The 20822-nt window shown below is 42.9% G+C and overlaps 1 protein-coding gene across 6 annotated transcripts in view; it reads left to right on the top strand.

Moving 5' to 3' along the window:
• The window catches only part of Adamts9 (ADAM metallopeptidase with thrombospondin type 1 motif 9), a 159011-nt gene that overhangs the window by 23377 nt on the left and 114812 nt on the right, over window positions 1–20822 (top strand). For 5 of the 6 annotated variants that reach the window (XM_078038605.1, XM_078038603.1, XM_078038607.1 and 2 more), the window contains exons 4-11: window positions 5096–5388; window positions 8109–8192; window positions 8294–8409; window positions 10285–10325; window positions 10444–10549; window positions 14276–14422; window positions 15861–16002; window positions 19101–19205. In XM_078038605.1, the coding sequence (XP_077894731.1) occupies window positions 5096–5388; window positions 8109–8192; window positions 8294–8409; window positions 10285–10325; window positions 10444–10549; window positions 14276–14422; window positions 15861–16002; window positions 19101–19205 (1034 nt within the window). The remainder of the gene's footprint in view (window positions 1–5095; window positions 5389–8108; window positions 8193–8293; window positions 8410–10284; window positions 10326–10443; window positions 10550–14275; window positions 14423–15860; window positions 16003–19100; window positions 19206–20822) is intronic. The other variant, XM_078038604.1, reaches the window with a different exon arrangement.

The following is a 20822-nucleotide window of genomic DNA, read 5'->3' as shown; positions in this document are numbered from 1 at the left end:
TGTGTGTGTGTATGTGTGTGTGTGTGTGTGTGCGCGCGCGCATCTCCAAGAGATATGAAAATATATCTACCCAGAACTTGGTACATTAATATTTGTAGCAGCTTAGCCAAGTGTGGTGAAGCACACCTATCATCCCAGGAATTTGGGAGGCTGAGGCAGGAGGATTCCAAGTTTGAGGCCCTAAGCAACTCAGTGAGACCCTGTCTCTAAATAAAATATAAAAAGGGCTGGGGATGGGGCTCAGTGGTTAAGAGCCCCTGAGTTTAATCCCCAGTACTCTCCCAAACATATTCATAGCAGCTTTATTCAGTTGGCCAGTTGGATTATTGAGTATCCCACATATTAATCAACTGACTAATGGACACACATAACATGATATATTCTATTCAGGAGACTATTTGGCAATAAAAAGTAATGAAACAGGAATACATGTTAGAGCATGGATGAACCATGAAAACATTATCCCAGGAGAAAGAAGCTACATAAAAGCCATATGTTGTAAGGCTCTAAACAAATGACCTGTTCAGATAAGTCCATCCTAGAAGACGGAGGTTATCCATTGCCAGGGCTGGGGAAGGAGGAGAATGGGGACCAGGACTGCTGATAGGTCTGGCATTTCTTTCTGGAGCAATGAAAATATTCTAAAATTAAATAATTGCAGTGATCAACTAGGAATGTACTAAAAACATTGAATTAGGATATACTTTGAGAAGGTGAATTTAATGCACTCTGAATTTTATTTTAATGAAACCGTTACTGAAAAGTAATCATGACCGTAAAGCTATGTAGAGAGGGAAACAAAGACGAGCAAGGATACCTAGACCATTCGTGCTATGATTTCCACAAGGGTGAAATTTTATTATTTAGTCAGGTCTTATAAAACATTAGCAAAGTGACCTTGTAAATTCCTGAAACACTAGCCTGATTCCATTTTGCTAAAAGGTCACTATCGAAAAAGGTGGATGACTTTCTTTTTATCCTAACAGTCTGTGGTCCCGTGGTGGAAATTATTCTCTGTTATTATGATTCTATTCAGGGGAAAGGACTTTGAGTAGGTATCTAAGATATAGTAGCTATTTTTATGCCATTTCTAATGCTCAACTTAAAATTACTTGCAAAAATGGTTAATGTGCTAGAAATTAGTTGGGCTAATTAGGTCAATAAATATGATTCTAACCCATTAGATAAAAGACTGGGGAGTATTATGTATTGGAAGATGTTGCTTCTGCCAGGTGCAGTGGAGCACACCTATAATCCCAGCGGCTCAGGAGGCTGAGGCAGGAGGATCACAAGTTCCAAGCCAACCTCAACAACCTAGTGAGGCGCTAAGGGACTCAGTGAGACCCTGTGTCTAAATAAAGTCTAAAAAAGGGCTGGGAATGTGGCTCAGTGGCCAAGTGCCCTTAGGTTCAATTCCTGGGACCCACCCCCCTCCCCCAAAAATGAATTCTATGCAATATTTTCCCAAGTGTCTTTCCCACTAAAAGTGTACCTATTCTGAATCAATCTAATCTGTCAAATCAGACTATGCTGTGGTTTGGACTTACACCAGAGATTCACATGTTGGGACTTGGTCCCCAATGTGGCAGTTCAAGAGGCAATGAGCCTTTAAATAGTAGGGGCTAGGAAGAAGAGATTAGGTGGTTGGTTGCTCTGCTCTCAGAACAGAGTGAGGTAGTTCTCATGAAAACCCAGGTGGTTTTCACAAGAGTAAGTTGTCAGAAAAGAGTGGGCTTGATCGCTTTCTGCTCTCTGGCTTCCTGTCTTACCCTGTGACACCTCTCGCCTGTGCTTCTGCCATGATGCCATCTGCCACGTGGCCCTCATCAAATGCTAAGAGCCATAGCCAAGTAGTATGATGCATGGCATTTTTGGTTGAAAGGTGAAGCCAGCAAGCCATTGAGATGATATGATTATGTTAAGATCTGCATTCAAATGGATATTAGACCCCTGCTGTCCACCTGGGCCTGCTAAGGGACTCCTGGAGAGTTCCCATTGGTTGGGGAAGTGCAGTAGGAGAGAATTCCGGAGGAGGGATTTCCGGTTGGAGTGTGGTGGGGGGGGACCCCCAAGTGTGTGGGTAGGCATATTTCCCAGGAGCATACAGGGCATTGGCGGGAGTTTCAAAATAAAGTTTGTTCCTGTTTGAGTGGCTCGTGATTTTGTGCCCAGCCAGTCTGTGGCAATCGAAGGCCAAACAAATGGGCTGTCCAGTGTCAGACTTTTAGCCCCACAAACTGTGAGCTAGCAAACTTCGTTTTTTTAGACATTATGTAGCCTCAACCATTTTATTATAGCAACAGAGAACAGACTAATCCAAAATATTTACCTAAGATATTAAGGATTATTACTTTCACAAACTTGGTGGTATATTGTCTTTAAAAAAAAAACACAAAAAACAGCTTAACCAGGCATGGTGGTGCACACCTGTAATCCCAGTGTTTTGGGAAGCTGAAGCAGGAGGATTATAAGTTCAAAGTCAGCCTCAGCAACTTAGCGAGACCCTGTCTCTAAATAAAATATAAAAAGAGCTGGGGATGTGGCTCTTGGTTATGGGTCCCTGGGTTCAACCTCTGATACCAAAAATAAAACAAACAAACAAGCAAGGGTCAGTTTAGTAGGAAGGTACAGTAGTTATAAACATGTATGCAGAAAATTGAACAGGCTGTACACCAGGTATGTCTAGCAGACAGCTATAATATATCCAGTCCAACGACAGCAAAATGTATATTCTTCTGAAGTCTACACAGAGCAACCTCCAGAATAGAGGACATGCTAGGTCCTAAGATAAATATATGGTGATAAATGAAAACAAAGACACAAAATGCGTAAGCTTGTGGGATGCTGAAAAAGTGGTGTTTAGAGGAAAATTTATAGCTGTGAATACCTGTATTAAGAAAGTAGATGCCAGGCCTGGTGACCCACCCTGTAATCCCAATGGCTTGGGGTGGGGAGGGGGGCAAGAGGAGGCTGATGCAGGAGGATCATGAGTTCATAATCAGCCTCAGCAATTTATCAAGGCCCTGAGCAACTGAGGGAGATCCTGTTGTCTCTAAATAAAATATAAAAAGGGCTGGGATGTGGCTCAATAGTTAAGCGCCCCTGGGTTCAATCCCTGGTACAAAAAAAAAAAAAAACCTAGTTAGTGTCTATTCTATATTCATTTGATGATTTCAAATTTGAATGACAACTGATTGGCCCTATGACACTGGTATACATATGTGAAATATCCTTAAAAGAGACTGAAAGAAAAAGCAATGTCACATCCAGCTGTAGGCCAGTCGTTTTGTCCATACTTGGGATCTGCATCATCCATTTGACAGGTTGGACAGATCTCACTATGCACATTATCACCAAAATGCTCAAGTGTTTATGTTTGATTTAGCAACGTGTATGTGCTAGACTCAAATGATCGGTTCAGCAATTGGTTATCTTGGTGAAATATTTGGCCCCTTCAAATAGTCAACCACTTACTTTTTTGTCTGTATATTTTGGTATTGGGGTAACAAATTCTGCTCCTTAGGTCTTAGCCACCTAAGTGTGTTTCTTCCTTATACAATTCTGTTGCTTAATCTAGACTCCAAGCTAGTGCCATTACAGCTCTCAAGCACATTGATGAACTGATGTGCAAGATGACTGATGAAATTTTGTTTTTACTCAAAGTGGGTCCAGACAGGCACTTCTGTGCCTACACTCTGTGGACTGTGTGTGGTGGGTGGTGTGAAAGTTGGATAGGTCTTCTCAAAAACTCAGTGTGAATACCAGTCACTGGGGAATCCTGCAAGGTGGAGACTCAGGTCTAGGGTAGAACAGAAAAATCCCATTTCCATCTGATTCCAGGTACTGCCTGAACTCCTGGTGCACAGACCACACTCTGAGCAGCAGGACTGTGGGAACCCAAGAGGCCCAGGCAGGAGCTGGTCTAATGTTGCAGACCCCTGCACGCACTCGGACTTTAGTCTCCTTCCTTAACTCAGCCCTGAACCCACTAATTAAAACTTCAGGAGCATTGAATTCCACTGACTGTGTTCTTCTATTTCCAGTTTTACAGTGATCTAAAAAGAACACGACAGTAGGTATTTTCTATAGTTCCTCAGCGCTGCCTCCTGGCCTGCCCACCTGTCAGATTTCTATCTAACATGTCATTGAGTATCAAAAGTGATTTATCTATGAAACATCTCCATTTCCCTTCTTTAGAGCCCTGGAGCTGTGTTCTTGGCCCTAACTATATCTATGGCAAAGGCAATGAGGGAGAACCTCTCAAATCCCAGCAAGGCTTCTGGTACCCAGTGGAAGGAATCTTGCGTGTTGTTTGCCTAAACTCAAGCCTGGTTTTCTAATATCTTTTTTTAAAAAAATATTTATTTTTAGTTGTAGTTGGACACAATACCTTTATTTCACTTATTTATGTTTATGTGGGGCTGAGGATCAAACCCAGGGTCTCACATGTGCGAGGCGAGCGCTCTACCACTGAGCCACAACCGCAGCCCCTGGTTTTCTAGTATCTTAAGTGTACATTTATTGTAGTTTCCCAGGGAAACTAATCTCAGAGTCTGAGTCATTTAAATGAGATTGCAAACTGAGTTGTACCTATAGAGGCTGCTCTCTGTAAGACAATACGATATAGGGCTAATCAAGTTTTATATCAAATCTGAGTCCAGAGGCAGCATTTTAAGTCATTTCTAATTTAATTTTTTTTTTTTTGTACCAGGGATTGAACTCAGGGGCACTCGACCACTGAGCCCCATCCCCAGCCCTATTTTGTATTTTATTTAGAGACAGGGTCTCACTGAGTTGCTTAGGGCCTCACTAAGTTGCTGAGGCTGGCTTTGAACTCACGATCCTCCTGCCTCAGCCTCCCAAGCCACTAGGATTACAAGGCATGCGTCTCCATGCCCAGATTTGTGTAATTCGTCTTATCTAAGTATTATCATTTCAAAAATTACTAGTGAGATTTTATTGATTTTGCTTTTTACACCAACTTGTTTTATGCTCATAGCTCATCTCCATTTGGGCTGGCCACATTTCAAATTAAATTCTTCCTATGGAATAGATGTGACTTGTCGTGTAATGCACTCTGTTCGATTTGTTACAGAGCACAGAAGCAGTCACAGTAAAGACAGGAGGAAAACCAGGACAAGAAAACGGAAAGCGAGGAGCACTAGCCTGGCTGATGATTTGGCCGTGTTGAAGGGTGGCTTGGCCACCAAGGCAATTTCTGCCTATGGGAACAAGACAGACAGCATGAGGGAAAGGAGGACGCACAGAAGAAACAAACGTTTCTTATCCTACCCACGGTTTGTAGAGGTGATGGTGGTCGCGGACCACAGGATGGTATCATACCACGGAGCAGACCTGCAACACTATGTTCTAACGTTAATGTCAATTGTAAGTATGCTCAGAAGAAGGTCATTCAAGAGCTCTCAAAATGCACCCTGGGGGAATGGGTTCCCCCCAGGGCTTTGGAGGGTCATTCAGGGCTGGCATTTCAACCTTTCAGGCGAGTACCCCCAAGGGATCCTGAGATGGCTCATTGGTTGCCTTTGTATGGTGATGACAACGGTTATTGATGTGGAGTATTTATTCTGTGTTAGAGACTTTGCTTCTTAGTTTAGAGGCCTAATTGCTGACTCTGCTGGTATCCCGCTAGTTGGAATTATGTACTCATTTCACAGATAAGCACACTGAGTCTCAGAGGAGTTAGGTCACTTGACCACTGTCAGGTAAATCTAGCAAGTGCCTTAGATGTTGCAAGTGGCTTTATCTTGTCTGCTTCCCTAAACCCATGATCTGATTTCTGAATTTTGCTCAACCAGGTGTGTTTCTTCAGTCCTTCTGGGTGCTGCTGGCGCTGAATCAGAGTCACCCATGAGGTTTTGTTACATTCAGTAGTCTAATTAAGTAGCCCTGGGGCGAAGCATGGGAATCTATTTTTCTTCTCCCATTGAAATTGGATTGAATTTAAACACTAAATTTTCGAGATTAAAAAAATCATTCCCTATATATATCATTTCATCAAAAGGAACCCAAATACTATGTATAATCATAATGCTCTTATAAAAAATGTAGAAAGAAAAAAAAAATGAGACCCCAAACTATTGTTAGAAAATAAGTTTTCCATGCAAGTTCCCTGACCATTGCCCAATAAAAGCCACATATTTAATTTCACATGTTTTAAGAGGCATTATTTTTAGAAGAGAAAGAAGTGAGACTAATATTAATAGTATAATTTGTCTTATCTAAATATTATCATTTCAAAAATTACTAGTGAGATTTTATTGATTTTGTTTTTTACACCAACTTGTTTTATGCTCATAGCCCATCTCCATTTGGGCTGGCCACATTTCAAGTGCTCCATAGCCACATAGGGTGTTTGGCCACCACATTGGGCAGGCTAACTCTGGATGTGTATATAAGCTAATGACTTATGCAAATATGTGCATGTACTATTGGCCCCTCTGTTGCTGTAGATTCAGCATCTGTGGATTGAAAACATTTGGAAAACTAATTGAACTGTACTGAACACATACAGACTTTTTTTTGTCATTATACGCTGAACAATACAACTATTTATATAGCATATAACATTATAAGAAACTATAAATCATCTAAAGCTGCTTTTAAAGCTTAGGGGATATGCAGAAGTTAGATGCAAAAATTATACCATTTTATATGAGGGAACCTGAACATCCTTGGGTTTTAGTATCCTTGAAAGTCCTGGAGTCAACCCCCCTGGATATGGAGAAACAACTGAGCAATTTTTTTTTTTTTACCTTATACAAAAAAGGAGCATCTCATGCAGTTTAACATATTGCTATTATCTTGAACTAATAGGGATTGTTCCATAGCAACCCAGATAGATCTGTCTAGCTCATTTTTAGCCTTAGCTTGACATTCCCCTTTTTCAACTAACCCTAATTTACCTGAACCTACTTTTTTTTTTTTTTTTTTTTTTGTACTGGGGACTGAGCCCAGGTGTGCTTAACCACTGAGCCACATCCTCAGCCCTTTTTATATATTATTTAGAGACCAGGATCTCACTGAGTTGCTTAGGGCCTCACTAAGTTACTAAGTCTGGCTTTGGACTCACGATCCTCCTGCCTTGGCCTCCCGAGCTGCTGGGATTATAGGCCTGTGCCACTGCACCCAGCCAGAACCTATTTTTAATAAATTCCACAGATGAGTGTGAAAGAACATGTTTGGGAATGTTGCATTAGGTTTTCTCCTTCCCACCCCATGGCTGGGGACCATTCCCCCATGCTGCCCCAACCCTGCCACCCCTCACTCTCTCACCCCCTCCCCTTGCTCAGTCACATATGCCCCAGCTCTCTCATGACCAGAGGAAGAAAACAAACCTTCCACAGCCCCAAGTCCATATCTACGCCATAATTTCAGAAATGTGATGAGAATCTTGATGACACACACAGCTTGGGATCAGATGGCCTAGCCTGAGATTTCTGGCTCTGCCACTCACCACTGTATATTCAATTTTTCTGAGGCTTGGTTTCCTCATCCATTGCACGGAGATTGTCATAGTAACCAGCCCAGAGTTTTGCTATGCAGACTGAATGCAAACGCCTAATGGAGTTTTTCAGCAAGGATCTAGTTCATAATAAGCACTCCGTGAATGCTCGCCCTCATAATTAATTACAGCAAAATAAAACAAAAGCAGGTTTCTCAGGTTCTTGAGAATGCAGATGGGTGATAAGCATAAAGAACCGCAGTTATTAGCGAAGGTAATTTTGTAAGTTAGCCATTGTGATTTTGTTAAGTTAGCGATCCAGGACTTCAGATGGGAGGAGAGACTGTAATTGGAAATTAATATCCAAATGTTTGGGTACAGAGATCTGTGAGGCAGCAATACAGTTTCTAAAGAAAATACCATTTGGCATTTAAACTTGTTTGAATTCATTATTATCTAAAAGTGCCATCTGTGGATTCACAAAGAGATTTCAATAAATGCATGTTGAATGAATGAAAACTCAGAACAACAGAATGTGTATATGTCATGGAACATAAAAAAGAGATGGAATCCAACCTAAGAAGTGAATTGCTTATTGCTTACAGAGAGTTCACAATTAACTTTGAAAAATTTATCTCGGTTGCAGGTAGCCTCTATCTATAAAGACCCAAGTATTGGAAATTTAATTAATATTGTTATTGTGAACTTAGTTGTGATTCATAATGAACAGGTAATCACGTTTTTTTTCTTCTTTCTTCTATCTGTATCCGAAATGGCATCTCTGATTGGTATTGCTAGCAGAGACCAACCGTAATTCTTCTCTGTATTTAGGAAGGACCTTCCATATCTTTTAATGCCCAGGCAACATTAAAAAATTTTTGCCAGTGGCAACATTCCAAGAACTATCCAGGTGGAATCCAGCATGATACAGCTGTGCTTGTAACCAGGTATGTGGATTTCTGATTCCTCCAATCTCTCTGTTCAGGTCAGGCTGATGGGATGGGGTCATCTAGAGCAACCTTTGTAGGACGTTTCTCAACTTAGATGCTATTGATGTCTTGGACCAGACAATCCCTTATGGGGTGCCCTGAATACTGCAGAACATTTAGTAGCACGTCTGCCCTTGGCTCACTACATATCAGTGGCACTTTGTCTTCTCAATGGTGACAGTGCTTCTAATCACTGTCCAGCATCCTCCTGGGGAGGAGGGAGGAGGTGAAGAATTACCCCTTGAGAACGACTCCTGTAGAGGTGCCAGCTAAGAGTCAATTTGTTAGGCAGCTCTGAAAGTCAATGCCCTTATATACAGGGGACAGCTGCTGTTCAGATGAAGCAGGTTGTGGTGACTCGGATCAGAGTCCCGTGATTTTGTAAGAAGCTAGAAATATGGATTGGGGGAGGGTCATGGGGGATTGAACCCAGGGGCACTTAAGCACTGAGTCACATCCCCAGCCCTTTTTAAAAAATATGTATTTTATTTGCAGACAGGGTCTTGCTAAATTGCTTAGGGCCTCACTGAGTTGCTAAGGCTGGCTTTGACCTTGCGATCCTCCTTCCTCAGCCTCCTAAGCTGCTGGAATTATAGGCATACACCACCATATCCAGTGAAATATGGGTTGTTAAAAAATTGTGAAATCCCCCCAAATTTTAGTGTATTATAGTTATGCATAATAGTGGGGTTCAATAGCCATAAATGCATATAACATAATTTTCTCTATTTCAATTCTCAGCCCTCCCCCTTTCCTTTCCCTTCTCGATTCCCTGTGATCCCTTCCTCTGCTCTATCGGTCTTCCTTCTATTTATTTTTAAATGGATGCATTATATTTACATGGTAGCACTTGTCTCAAAAGTGTTGTCTCAAAAGAGCAGGGTACAGTGGCTCATGCCTGTAATCCCAGTGGCTCAGGAGGCTGAGGCAGCAGGATCACAAATTCAAAGCCAGCCTCAGCAACTTAGAGAGGCCCTGAGCAACACAGTCTCAAAATAAAATATTAAAAAGGTCTAGGGATATAGCTCAGTGGTAAAGTGCCCCTAGGTTTAATCCCCAGGACCAAAAAATAAATAAATAAAAGTGTTTAAGACATTGCACAGGGTAACAGAGAGTTGCTGGCCTAAACATACCTCCCATCCATTGTGGGGGTACACTGGATTTTTCAAAATTTTTTTATTTATTTAAATTTTGCACAGTGCTGGTGATTGAACCAGGCCTTTTTTTTTTTTTTTTTTTTTTTTTTTTTTTTTTGCGGGGGTGCTCCTTTAAGTGAAAAGCATTTAGCACTTTTTTAGGAATGTTTACAAATTATATATAAAATTATAATCACTCGCGGGTGTGGTGGTGCAGGCCTATAATCCCAGCACCTCGGGAGGCTGAGGCAAGAGAATCCCAAGTTCAAAACCAGCCTCAGCAAATTATCGAGGCCCTAAGCAACTCAGTGAGACCCTGTCTCTAAATAAAATACAAAATAGGGCTGGGGATGGGGCTCAGTGGTTAAGAGCCCCTGAGAACTCCTTGGTACCAAAACATTTTTTTGCAAGTTACAATCACTTATGTTGGGTATTGGGGAAGTCCTGGTTAGAGAGGCAGCAGGAGCAATCTTCTTAATGGAGCTGTTAATCCTGAATCACTGCTTCCCAAAATGTTTGCATTGTAAAACCTGGGTCTTATTAATTTGTTTTTGGGGAGCGAACCTCCCCCCAGCCCCCACACTTACCCCCCACTATAGCATGTGGTACTGTGAATGCCTAGAACCCTCTGAAGTATTTTCTTGTGTTGACCTTTGCTCTTTGGTGTCATCAAGGCCTAAGTCTGCTTTGCTTTCAGACAGGACATCTGCAGAGCTCATGACAAATGTGACACCTTAGGTGAGTCCTCCATTCATATCCTCTGTGGCTAAAACAGTTTGCTACACGTTTCTGTTCTAAGTCAAAATTGCTCTTTAAAGTAAGTCCTTGTTGGTCTTTTCTTTCCCCTTTCTAATAGGTCTTGCTGAACTGGGAACCATCTGTGATCCCTACAGAAGCTGCTCTATCAGTGAAGATAGTGGACTGAGTACAGCGTTCACCATAGCCCATGAGCTGGGCCACGTGTAAGTGTCACTTCAATAATGTCATTTAATTCAGAGTCACCTACAACTTGCATTCCTTGGATTCTGTGAGCTTTTGCTTGATGTTAGGGTATGTGAGTCACTTTCCATGTCACAGTAGAGTTTCAAGGTTGAAGAACTTTGAACCTAGTTGGGAGAAGTGACCTTGACTTCCAAAGTTAAAGGAACATGGTGCACCGCACCCTCTTCAGCCAGAGCTTGTGTTTTAGTCAGCTTTTTACTGCTGCGACTAAAAGACCTGACAGAACAACAGTGGGGAGGGAGTAGTTTATTTGGGGGCTCAGGGTTTCCGAGGTCTCAGTCCAGAGACAGCAGCCTCCATTCCTCTGGGCTCCAGGTGAGGCTGAACATCATGGAGGAAGAGTGTGGTGGAGGGAAGCAGCTCACATGGTGATCAGGAAGCAGAGAGACTCCACTTTCCAGAGACAAATAGAGACCCCAAAGCCACGCCCCCCCAATGCCCCTCCTCCAGCCACACCCACCTGCCTCCAGCCACCACCCAGTTAATCCCATCAGGGGTTCATTCACTGGTTGGGTTAAGGCTCTCACAACCCAGTCATGTCTCCTCTGGACCTTCTTACATGTTTCACACGTGAGCTTTTGGGGATACCTCACATATAAACCACAAGAGCTTCTGTGTTTTCAGTAAAACTGCTCCAGTTTGGTATGCAAAATCTAGTAACAGATTTTCCTTCTGGGAACTGGGGGAACAAGGCCTTTCCACTTCCCTCAGGATGTGTTAATGTGAAGAACATTCCTGGGTCCACATCTTGGTCTAGAAGGGTCCCCGACACTGTCCTGGCCCCCAAGATTTTTACGAGTCCAGTTCACTTCTGCATTGAGCTATGCATAGCTGTAATTGAAACAGGAAGCACCTGCAGACTGTAATGTCCCTCTTTCAGTGAAGAGAGTGAGCCAGGATCCCCAGAAAACAGTCATTTCCTAATCAAGGCCTCCAAGTGCCTGGCTGTAATGAAATGGGTCTTCCCTTTTGTTTCTGTAGAGACAGAGCCCGGTTAGAACATGGGCTCATCAATGTGAATTGACTAGAAATCGGTCTGATTTTCAATCTGCATTTTTTTCTTTCTATAATAATCAAATCACTTACCCTCTATATTTGGAAAATAATTTTCTCAATCGATGCCATTAATAGAACATCCCCATATGTCTATTTGGGTGTCAGACGCTGACTTTAGAGCTAACGTTGTACAATCAGCAAGCTTTTCGTGCAGATGTTTTCTGGATTCACCTGTGGGCAGTGCACTCACACAGATCAAGATGCCCACAGGCACACACAGGTATCTCCCAGCCACTTCAGAAGCAGTGCGTGTATCTTCAAATGAAGACCTTTCAATCGTATTTTAAGAACACGCTCCTCATCCTGAAAGGGAGAGCTCCAGATGACCACTAACTGAGAACATAAAGAGCCAGCTTTCTAGGTAGCTGCTGTGACACTCCCCAGGATCTTCTCTGCCCTGAAGGCTCCTAAGGCACCTCCATGAACCTCAAGGACTCCTTGAGAAATTCCAATTTCAGTCCCCCTCCCCTTGGTCCCCTTTGACCTTCATCAAGTCATTAGACCTTTCTGTGGTTCAGTTCCTCATCAGCAAAATGTCATCCCCGTGTGTCTGTGGGGGCTGATTCCAGGACCCCCGTGGATAGGGAAATGTGCAGATTTGCAAGTCTTTTTTATAAACTTTTTTATCCTTTTTTTTTTTTTTTGTAAAATGGGATTGAACTCAGGGGCGCTTAACCACTAAGCCACATCCCCAGCCATATTTTATGTTTTATTTAGAGACAGGGTCTCACTGTGTTGCTTAGGGCCTCTCTAAGTTGCTGAGGCTGGCTTTGAACTCGCTATCTTCCTGCCTCAGCCTCCCAAGCTGCTGGCATGATAGGGGTGCACCACTGCACCCAGCTATACCTTTATTTTATTTATTTATTTTTAAGTGGTGCTGAGGATGGAACCCAGTGCCTCACATGTGCTAGGCGAGCACTCTACCACTGAGCCACAACGCAGAGGCCTAGTGTTTGCATGTTATCTGCTTTAAATCATCTCTACAGATTACTTATAATACGTAATACAAAATAAATGTTGTGTAAATAGTCGTCACACTGTACTATTTATGGAATAATGATAGGAAAAAAAAAGGATGCACATTTTTTTTCTTCTGAATAAGTTCCACCTGCAGTTAGTGAAGCCCGTAGATGAAGGATGTGCAGACTTGGCCGGTAGACTGTGCTGCCCAGGAGGTTAAATAACTGATTAAATGAAATAAAGCATTTAAAACAGTAATCACATTCTGGGTACATTGTGAATCCTGAAAAGTCTTTTTTTAAATTAATTTTTTATTTTTAGTTGTAGAAGGACACAATACCTTTATCTTATTTATTTATTCATTTATTTATATGTTTGTGTTTTGTGAATGCCTGGAATTGAACTCAGGTGCACTCAGTCACTGAGCCACATCCCCAGTCCTATTTTGTATTTTATTTAGAGACAAGGTCTCACTGGGTTGCTTACGGCCTCATTAAGTTGCTGAGTCTGGCTTTGAACTTGTGATCCTCCTGCCTCAGCCTCCTGAGCTGCTGGAATGACAGGTGTGCACCTGTAATTATTTTCATGTGGGCTGAGGATCAAACCCAGTGCCTCACATGTGTTAGACAAGCACTCCACCACTGAGCCACAACCCCAGCCCTGAAAAGACTTGGTTCTTACTATTTAACCAGGGTTCCATAAATATTTACTATTATTTAACCCATGCCATGAGCAAATGTGTCTGGCATCTGGATAAAAACAAATTGTTATTTCATATGATGAAGTAAACTTGATTTCATGATGGGGTAGGAATATCTGCCAGTTACCTTGCACCACAGAGAAGCAAGCTGAGGTTTGAACACTTCCTGGTTGTACAATGGATGCCTCTGGAGTGAGGCACACCATCATTCCCCGCCCCTTCCTCTGACCAAGCCAAGAATGGCAAGTATGTATTCCTGCTGCTGCCAGGTTCCCTCCCAGGCCCAGGAGGATGGGGGCGGTCCTCAGGGCCTTCTGGGGTCAGAACCTGGGTTAGTTTAAGAACCCTTTGTGCTGGTTTTCATCAAGCCAGCCCCCATATGGTGACCTTGGCACAGAGCACAAGACTATTGCCATCGCTGAGTCCCGCCCACTCCATCTGCATGCCTCTGGTCTCCATGACCATGATTTTCTTTCATGAAAATGGGCACCCACTTTACAGACCTTTTTAATGACCTACCTGCCCAGGTGTGTCATTTGTCATCCGGGGCCCAAAACAGAAGATGCCAGGACTCACAGTCAGCTCCTTATTAGAAAGCTTGGGCTTCAGAATTTTTATTTTTTATTTTTGTTTTTTATTTTTATTTTTTAGTTTTTTGATGCCAGCAATTGAACCTAGGGGCACTCAACCACTGAGCCCCATCCGTAGCCCTACTGATATTTTATTTAGAGACAGGTCTCACTGAGTTGCTTAGGGCCTTGCCATTGCTGAGGCTGGTTTTGAACTCGCCATCCTCCTGCCTCAGCCTCCCCAGCCGTTGGAGTTACAGGTGGGCACCACTGCGCCCAGCTTGTCGTGTTCTCCACCCCGTCTCAGGTAGCTTCTGATCTGTTCGGCTGCCCTGGACTCCAATTCTGATCCATAACCCAGTATCCTCGGTGCTCACAGAGCCTGCCCTGGTGTCCCCTAGGTTCAACATGCCGCATGACGACAACAACAAGTGTAAAGAAGAGGGTGTCAAGAGCCCCCAGCACGTCATGGCACCGACACTGAACTTCTACACCAACCCCTGGATGTGGTCCAAGTGCAGTCGGAAATACATCACCGAGTTTTTGGAGTAAGACGCCACTTTCTCTTAACCGGGTTCCTGGGGCAGATTCCTAGCCAGTGTTCAGAAGGTCAGGGCAGCGCCGAGGAGGAGCCTGGGGTCTGAAAGGGAACGTGTGGCCCGTGGCCCAGTTGGGCTTGGACATGTGTGGCCACCTGGGAAGAGGCCCTGTAAAGGCCTGAACGAAAGCCACCCACATCTCTGCACCTGTAGCTTAGTGACCTGGGCACAGGAAGGAAGGGATCAGGAGATGATCCCCAAGGGGATAGAAATTGGAGCAGCCTCCGTGTTGTTGAATGGAGGGTGCGTGTCTCTCCTACTCTCCTTACCACTCCCCTTCCCTTTTTATCTGTCTTTCCTTTTCCTGTTTTTGTTTGTTGGTTGGTTTGTTTGGTACCAGGGATTAAACCCAGAGGCACTTAACCACTGAGCCCCATCCCCAGCCCTTTTTATATTTTATTTAGAGACAGAATCTCGCTGAGTTGCTTGGGGCCTCGATGCTGAGGCCACCTTTGAACTCATGATCCTCCTGCCTCAGCCTCCTGAGTTTATTTAATTATTTATTTTTAACTTCCTATTCAGCTGCTCAAAGATCCAGTTTCATTATAAAATGCCCCCATGTCACAAATATATTGGTCTTCTCTCCCAGTTACCAAAAAGCACCAAAGTTAAAGCAAAAACCCCAAGTCTCTGGCCTGTTTCTGCCACTATAGGGAATGGGTGGATTTCTTCATCAGAACTCAGGGGTGACACTTTCCCAAAACAGGGAAAACATCATTTGCCAAAAAAAAAAAAAGTGAAAGAACTGGAGGATTCCATTTTTCTTCTTCAGCAGGGGATGTTTTCTTTCTGTGAGTCACTGATTTACTTACTTTTCCCTTTGGCAAATACTTATTAAGCACCTGCTGCTGTGGACCGGGCCCTGCCTTCGACTATAAGAAGCTTACAGTCTTTTGGGGAAGACGATCAAAAAATAAGCTGATAACTGCCTCCAAGTGCAACCAGTGCCCTAAGAGATTCATACTTCCTGTATGTTGTATGTAGATCTGGTTCTAGAAGTATATACCAAGGATACTGCTCCAACTTCTGGATTTAAGATGGATGAAAAGAATAAAGCCGGCTGCGGTTTGGTGGCACTCACCTGTAATCCCAGAGGCAGAGGCAGAAGGATCATGAGTTTGAGGCCAGCCTCAACAAGTTAGTGAGGCCCTGAGCAACTCAGTGAGACCTTGTTTCTAAATAAAATAAAAAATAGGGCTGGGGATGGGGCTCAGTGGTTAAGCACCCCTGGATTCAATCCCTGGGACCAAAAGAAAATAAAAAAGAAGAAGAAAGCCAAGATCAAAAAGGAACTGTCCTCTTCATTGGACTGGGGGTGTGGCCTCCACGTTGAGGGGACCTTTGTCAGTCCCTCCTCTTACCTTCTGTGTGTCTCTACTTCCTGTAGCACCGGGTATGGCGAGTGTCTGCTTAACGAACCCGAATCCAGACCCTACCCCCTGCCTCCCCAGCTGCCTGGCCTCCTTTACAACGTGAATAAGCAATGTGAGCTCATCTTTGGCCCGGGTTCCCAGGTGTGCCCATACATGGTGAGTGTTTGGGGCTGTTTCTGTCCTCATCACATTTGGGACGTCTTGCTCTGCCTGGCTTCCCATTAGCTTCTCACTCGGCCCAAGGACAGTCAGACATGCAGTTGGCACTTAGAGTGATCACTGTGCTGATGGTATCAGTCACAGCTCCATATGTTGGCGCCCTGTGGCATCTCTTATTTTCCCCTCCTGACTGGCCAGAAGGGACATGCTATTGCAAGTGTGAGGTGGGGTTCCCAGGGGGGCAGGGGCAGAGCTGGTAATCCCAGAGCTTGAGTGTTTCTCTCTCCTTGTCTTCTCTCATGCCCTCCTCCGACTTGTCCGAGTGACTTACAGCGATTCAGTAAGGATGACACAGGAGGCAGACCTGGCTGTTCCTCTAGCTTGCCAGCCTTGGGTCCTGGGTCCACTTGGAGCTTCAGATCCTTTCTGGTGGTTGCTCAGCCGGGCTGCTGTGGTTTGTGCCGTGAATGTCTGGACCAGTGATATCATCTAGGGGTGACTGGATAGAAATGAGGAGAATGGTGCTCCTGTGGGTTGCCCCCTTCTGTCCCTTTGGGGCTGTGTGTGTGTGTTGCTGGGAGACCCTTCAGAGGTTGCAGAGTAAGTTGCAAAAAGTACAGTGATTCCATGGAAATAATTTAAAAATTTGAGTCACTCTACCTTAATAATGCCCATTTATATATTACCCATGATGACACGAATTAAGAGTCATTGACTCTGAGGCAGGAGGATCACGAGTTCAAAGCCAGCTTCAGCAACTTAGTGAGGCCCTGAACAACTCAGTGAGAACTTGTCTCTAAATAAAATACAAAATAGGGCTGGGGATGGGGCTCAGTGGTTGAGTGTCCCTGGGTTCAATCCCTGGTACCAAAAAAAAAAAAAAAAAAAGAGTCATTGAAGTGTTAAACAAAAGAAAGGTAAGCATATTTTAGTATCTCCATTTAGTGAAATATTACATAGCAGATGAAAATGATCTACACAAGACACATGTTCCTGCTCATGTAATTTAAGTTAAAGAAAAGGATGAATAATTGCATAGAGTGTGTCTTCAAGTCTCAAAGAGGGGGAAAAGTGACAGGGAATGGGCGGAGAGCTTGAGGGACTTTTTTTCCCCTATTTTTCAGAGTATATATTTAGTTCTTTCTTAATTTTTCTACCATAAGCCTGATTGATTTTGGTTTATTTTAATAATTAGGAAAAATATAAATTAGAGAAATCTTTTTTTTAAAAAAGTATGCATTGAAATAGCTAAAATAAATCTTTCTTTTAAATTTTTTTATTTTCTAGTTGTAGTTGTTAATATCTTTATTTATTTATTTATCTATCTATCTATCTATTTATTTATTTATTTTATGTGGTGCTGAGGATTGAACCTATGGCCTTGTACTCGCTAGGTGAGCGCTGTACTGTACCGCTGAGCCACAACCCCAGCCCTGCTAAAATAAATCTTTAAAACATAGTATTCAAAGGAAGAACAATGTTTCAGAATGTATCAAAATCAGTTTGTATGAAGCTTAAATGCTGTGTAACTGCTAGATTTTTATGCTGTTGTGTAAAAACTTTGGGACCAATGAAGTCATCATCAATCAGACTGGGTCACCTCTGCAGAGAGGGAACAAGGAAGAGACCCAGGATGGGTACCAAAGGTTTTAGCTTACCTGTGAACTCTTCTTTCCTTAACAGGGCAGTGGGTACATTGGTATCCATTATGTTATTTTTTTTCTTTTGTTCATTTTTATTTGTTCTTTCTTGAAAAACGTGATAGTAGAGTATATCTTGACATATCATACATACATGGAGTATAGCTTATTCTAATTAGGATCCCATTCTTGTGGTTGTCCCTGGTTGTGGGCTCATATATGAACACAGGAAAGTTCTGTCCCATTCACTCCACTGTCTTTCCCATTCCCAACCCCCTCCCTGCCCTTCATTCCCCTTTGTCTAACCCAGTGAATTTCTATTCTCCCTCCCTCCCTTATCTCTGCATATCAGATAGAACATTTTATCTTTGTTTTTTTTGGGACTGGCTTATTTCACTTAGTATGATAGTCTCCAGTTCCATCCATTTACCAGCAAATGCCACAATTTCATTCTTCTTTAAGTTTGAATGATATTCCATTATGTATATACAACACATTTTCTTTATTCATTCATTTGTTGAAGGACACCTAGGTTGGTTCCATAGTCTAGCTATTGTGAATTGAGCTGCTATAAACATAGATGTGGCTGCGTCACTGTAGTATGCTGATTTTTAAAAGTCCTTTGGGTATATGCTGAGGAGTGGGATAGCTGAATCAAAGGTGGTTTCATTCCTAGTTTTCTGAGGAATCTCCACACTGCTTTCCAGAGTGATTGCACCAATTTGCAGTCCCATCAGCAATGGATGAATGAATCTTTTCTCTACCTCCTCGCCGACATTTTTTGTTGCTTTATTCTTGACGATTGCCATTCTGACTGGAGGGAGATGGAATCTCTGTGTAGTTTTGATTTGCATTTCTCTAATTTCTAGAGATGTTGAGCATTTTTTTGGTATCTTTTTGACCATTCATATTTCTTCTTCTGTGAAGTGCTTTAATGTTACTTTTTAATACTTTGTGTAGGTCTGAAATATTGTACACTATCTAATACCTTCTATCCTCTAACAACCCCTAAAAGCCTTAGAAACGATTCATAATATGATCATGATAGTACATGGCCCTAGTAGAAGCACACACACACACACAGAGATATACACACACACATGCATGCATGCACTTTGAGTCAGGCCAAATTGAAACACAAATCATATCTGATCACTCCCTAACTCAACAACCAAACTCACACCACACAATTCCCACATGCTCCTTTGTCTCTCTGAATCTCAGTCTCTTCATCTGTATATCTCAAATGCATGGTGAGTCCCCTTTTATGCTACAGTCTATCCTCCCAGGCAGACAGGGCTGCTCAGGGCTGCTTGTTATCACCCTGGGACTATTTCATCATTTAATGAAGAAAAAAAAAAATGCCTTTCCAAGTTCCCCTGTACCCTTGGCAAAGCATTCATTGAAAGATTCTGTCTTAATTCCACTGTCTCTTCATTCAACTGAATCGAGCAGGTGCAGTGTAGACGGCTCTGGTGCAATAACGTGGATGGAGCTCACAAAGGCTGCCGGACTCAGCACACACCCTGGGCCGACGGGACCGAGTGTGAGCCTGGAAAGGCAAGTACCCTCCATTGCCTCCCCCCACCCTGGGGCTGCAGAGAAAGGTTCGGGGAGCTTTTGAAAATGTGAGACTCACATGAAGGCATGATCATGACACCAGAGATCATTATTGCATGTAGGGACAGTCTCGCAATTGAACATTTCCCTCGTTTTAGCCGTTCTGAAATCCTAATGCAGTGTACAGGAGTGTTTTTTGGGTTGTTTGCTTTCTGTTTTGAGAGCGGCACTGCAAACTTGATGGAGCATCTCAGAATCAGGAGGTGCAGAGAACGGATTCTGTCCTCTCCTGTGACACCAGGCTCTTGCCAGCCTCTGCTGTTCCCTTTAAGGAGAGATGATCTCACTTGGTACATATCCAAGTCCAGATTCTCATGAGCTACTTGTCATGGTTCCCAGTGATTTTGTTAATAACTAAACGAAATCCACTCCTTGTGTGGCCCGGGGACAGCTGTGTCCCACGCACCTAGGGGTATGATTAACTTACCCTCCTGTCCTGTGTACATCAAAAAATCAGAGTCATGAGTTAGTGATATCATCATCCCTCCCCCAAAAAATTTGGTGGCACAAAGTTTGAAAGATAAATCCTGATTCTTTTTTTTTCTTTTTATTTTGTAATTCTGTAAGGATGAATGCATTTAGCATTTACAGTCATCTAGTCACTGGATTCTATTTCTGAGATTTGTCGTCTTTATATGTATGTAGTTCTTCTACCTGTTAGCTGTTTTATCACTTTAATACACTTGTTCTCATCTTCTTTCCTTTTACTTTGTAGAATTATTAGGACCCAGAATGCCTCCTTCAAAGGGATCTTAATTGATGACAGGGTTTTACTCCCACTTCCCCATTTTTTTTTTTTTGTACCAGGAATTAAACCCAGGGGCACTTATCCCCAGCCCTATTTTGTACTTTATTTAGAGACAAGGTCTCACTGAGTGGCTTAGGGCCTCTCTAAGTTGCAGAGGCTGCTTTGAATTCGAGATCCTCCTGCCTCAGCCTCCTGAGCCGCCAGGATGACAGGTGTGCATCACCGTATCAGCACAATAGGTCCATTTTAATCATATTCTAGAAGAGTGGCCAAGTCTAGCAGCTTTTACTGAAGGTGTGGGGATGTACAGGTACTCTTAAGATCATGCATTTTGTAAATGCTGGAGAAGGTACCCAGGCTGCACAGGAGTGCTTTGTGATTTTTCTTGTTTGGTGTTGATTTCACAGAATTGGCAGTGTGGGCCTCTGGTCTGCATGCCAGCATTCTGACTCCCGTTGCCGCTGGTTAATTTTTTTCTTTCTGTTCTCTCTGCCCTGCTCCCTCCGTAGTAATCCATCTTGAGCTGCTGACACAGTGTTATTTTGATGAATGACTCACTAATGTCTCTTTATTTGCTGTGCTCTCTTGTTAAGTCCATTAACATTTCACTTTAACCCTGTTTTTTGAGTCCAGAGAATCCTTGAATTGAAGTTGGCCTCCACATCTACCTTCCAACCTCTTAGATAGATGCATGGATATAAAATATCAGTTAAATAGTTTGGGAAACTTTTAAGAAAGGCTGACTTTTTTTGGCTCTAGTTCCACCAGCCACTTAAAGCTTTGTTATGATGTAATGGCAATTCCCATAT

The sequence above is a fragment of the Ictidomys tridecemlineatus genome, chromosome 2, assembly GCF_052094955.1.
Source record: "Ictidomys tridecemlineatus isolate mIctTri1 chromosome 2, mIctTri1.hap1, whole genome shotgun sequence".
Classification (NCBI taxonomy): domain Eukaryota; kingdom Metazoa; phylum Chordata; class Mammalia; order Rodentia; family Sciuridae; genus Ictidomys; species Ictidomys tridecemlineatus.
The sequence above is the reverse complement of the archived record's forward strand: the minus strand, read 5'-3'. Positions and strand labels throughout refer to the sequence as shown.